Source organism: Morus notabilis, unplaced genomic scaffold (genome assembly GCF_000414095.1).
Source record: "Morus notabilis unplaced genomic scaffold, ASM41409v2 C11398504, whole genome shotgun sequence".
NCBI lineage: Eukaryota > Viridiplantae > Streptophyta > Magnoliopsida > Rosales > Moraceae > Morus > Morus notabilis.
Window position 1 is genome coordinate 1 of NW_010386797.1, and position 1,290 is coordinate 1,290.

A 1,290-nucleotide genomic window follows, 5' to 3' on the forward strand; every position below is an offset into this window, starting at 1 on the left:
CAATTTATTTAACCCATTTATACCCCCAGAAAAAGTAGAACAGATTTATTTTACCACCGTCAAAATATTCTGGAAAAAATGGAAGGTTTTTCGTGAAAAACAATATGAAAATTATTTTAAATTTTTAAAGCCAGCAAGTATTTTTTCTGCAAGCTTTTTTCTTTGACTAAAAATATTTGGCAGAGTTATTTTAGCTTTTCTGACTATCAGTTATTTTAGACTAAATTACAGGAGATTATGTTGAAACCAATATCGTCTTCTAACTAAAGTACTTCTTTAATAGGTCATGCCTTTCCTTCTTCGTAGAACGAAGGATGAAGTCTTGTCTGATCTGCCAGAGAAAATCATTCAGGATAGATATTGCGACCTGAGCCCTGTACAATTAAAACTGTACGATCAATTTTCTGGTTCACATGTGAGACAAGAAATTTCTAGTATGGTAAAAGGGTCAGGAGACACGGGACAAGGAAGCAGTGTTTCAACTAAAGCATCTTCACATGTTTTCCAGGTAAGATGGTTGTTGATTTATATATGAATTTCGCGTTTAATTCCTGAACATATCTTAGTCTAATATCTCACATATTAATGTTTCAGGCACTTCAGTATTTGCTAAAACTTTGTAGTCACCCGTTGCTTGTCCTTGGAGAAAAGATTCCAGATTCAATTTCATGCCTTTTCTCCGACCAACCTCCTAGTTCTGATATAATCTCAGAGTTGCATAAAACTTGCCACTCTCCCAAACTCGTCGCACTTCAGGAGATTCTGGAAGAGTGTGGAATAGGTGTTGATGCATCTAGTCCTGAAGCTGCTGCGAGTTTTGGGCAGCATAGAGTGTTGATATTTGCTCAGCATAAAGTAATGCTTGCTTTACTTTCACTATTCATGAAACTATATGGTCTTTCTCTGAACTACTTCTCATACAATTGTGGCGTCTCGTGTAGGCCTTTCTGGACATCATTGAAAGAGACTTGTTTCAGACCCATATGAAAAGGTTGGTCTTTGAGTCCCTTTTTCACAGGATGCAAGTCCCTTGCTTTTGTAATAAAACCAATTATTACTATTTAAGATGATAAATAGTATTTCTACGCCATTCCATCATAATTTTATTGGCGATTTTTCTTTTGAAAATCTCCTCCTTTATCAACTATGAGTTCAAATTAACAGGATAATATAGAAGGATCAGTTCCTACAATGGGGTTGAATTAAACACATTCCTAGGCTTATTGAATTGGGGACAGATAGGTCTGTGTTCATTAACATATAGAATCTGTGTAATTATTTACAGACATA

General features: G+C 35.3%; 1 protein-coding gene across 1 annotated transcript; it reads left to right on the top strand.

The window, feature by feature from the left end:
• Window positions 1-286: 286 nt before the first annotated feature.
• LOC112095102 (TATA-binding protein-associated factor BTAF1-like) lies at window positions 287-991 on the top strand (the record flags this gene model as incomplete). The annotated part of the gene is made up of 3 exons (XM_024176780.1): window positions 287-508; window positions 595-855; window positions 942-991. Coding segments are annotated over exons 1-3 (533 nt in total), but the record flags the coding sequence as incomplete, so codon positions are not given.
• Window positions 992-1,290: the final 299 nt, after the last annotated feature.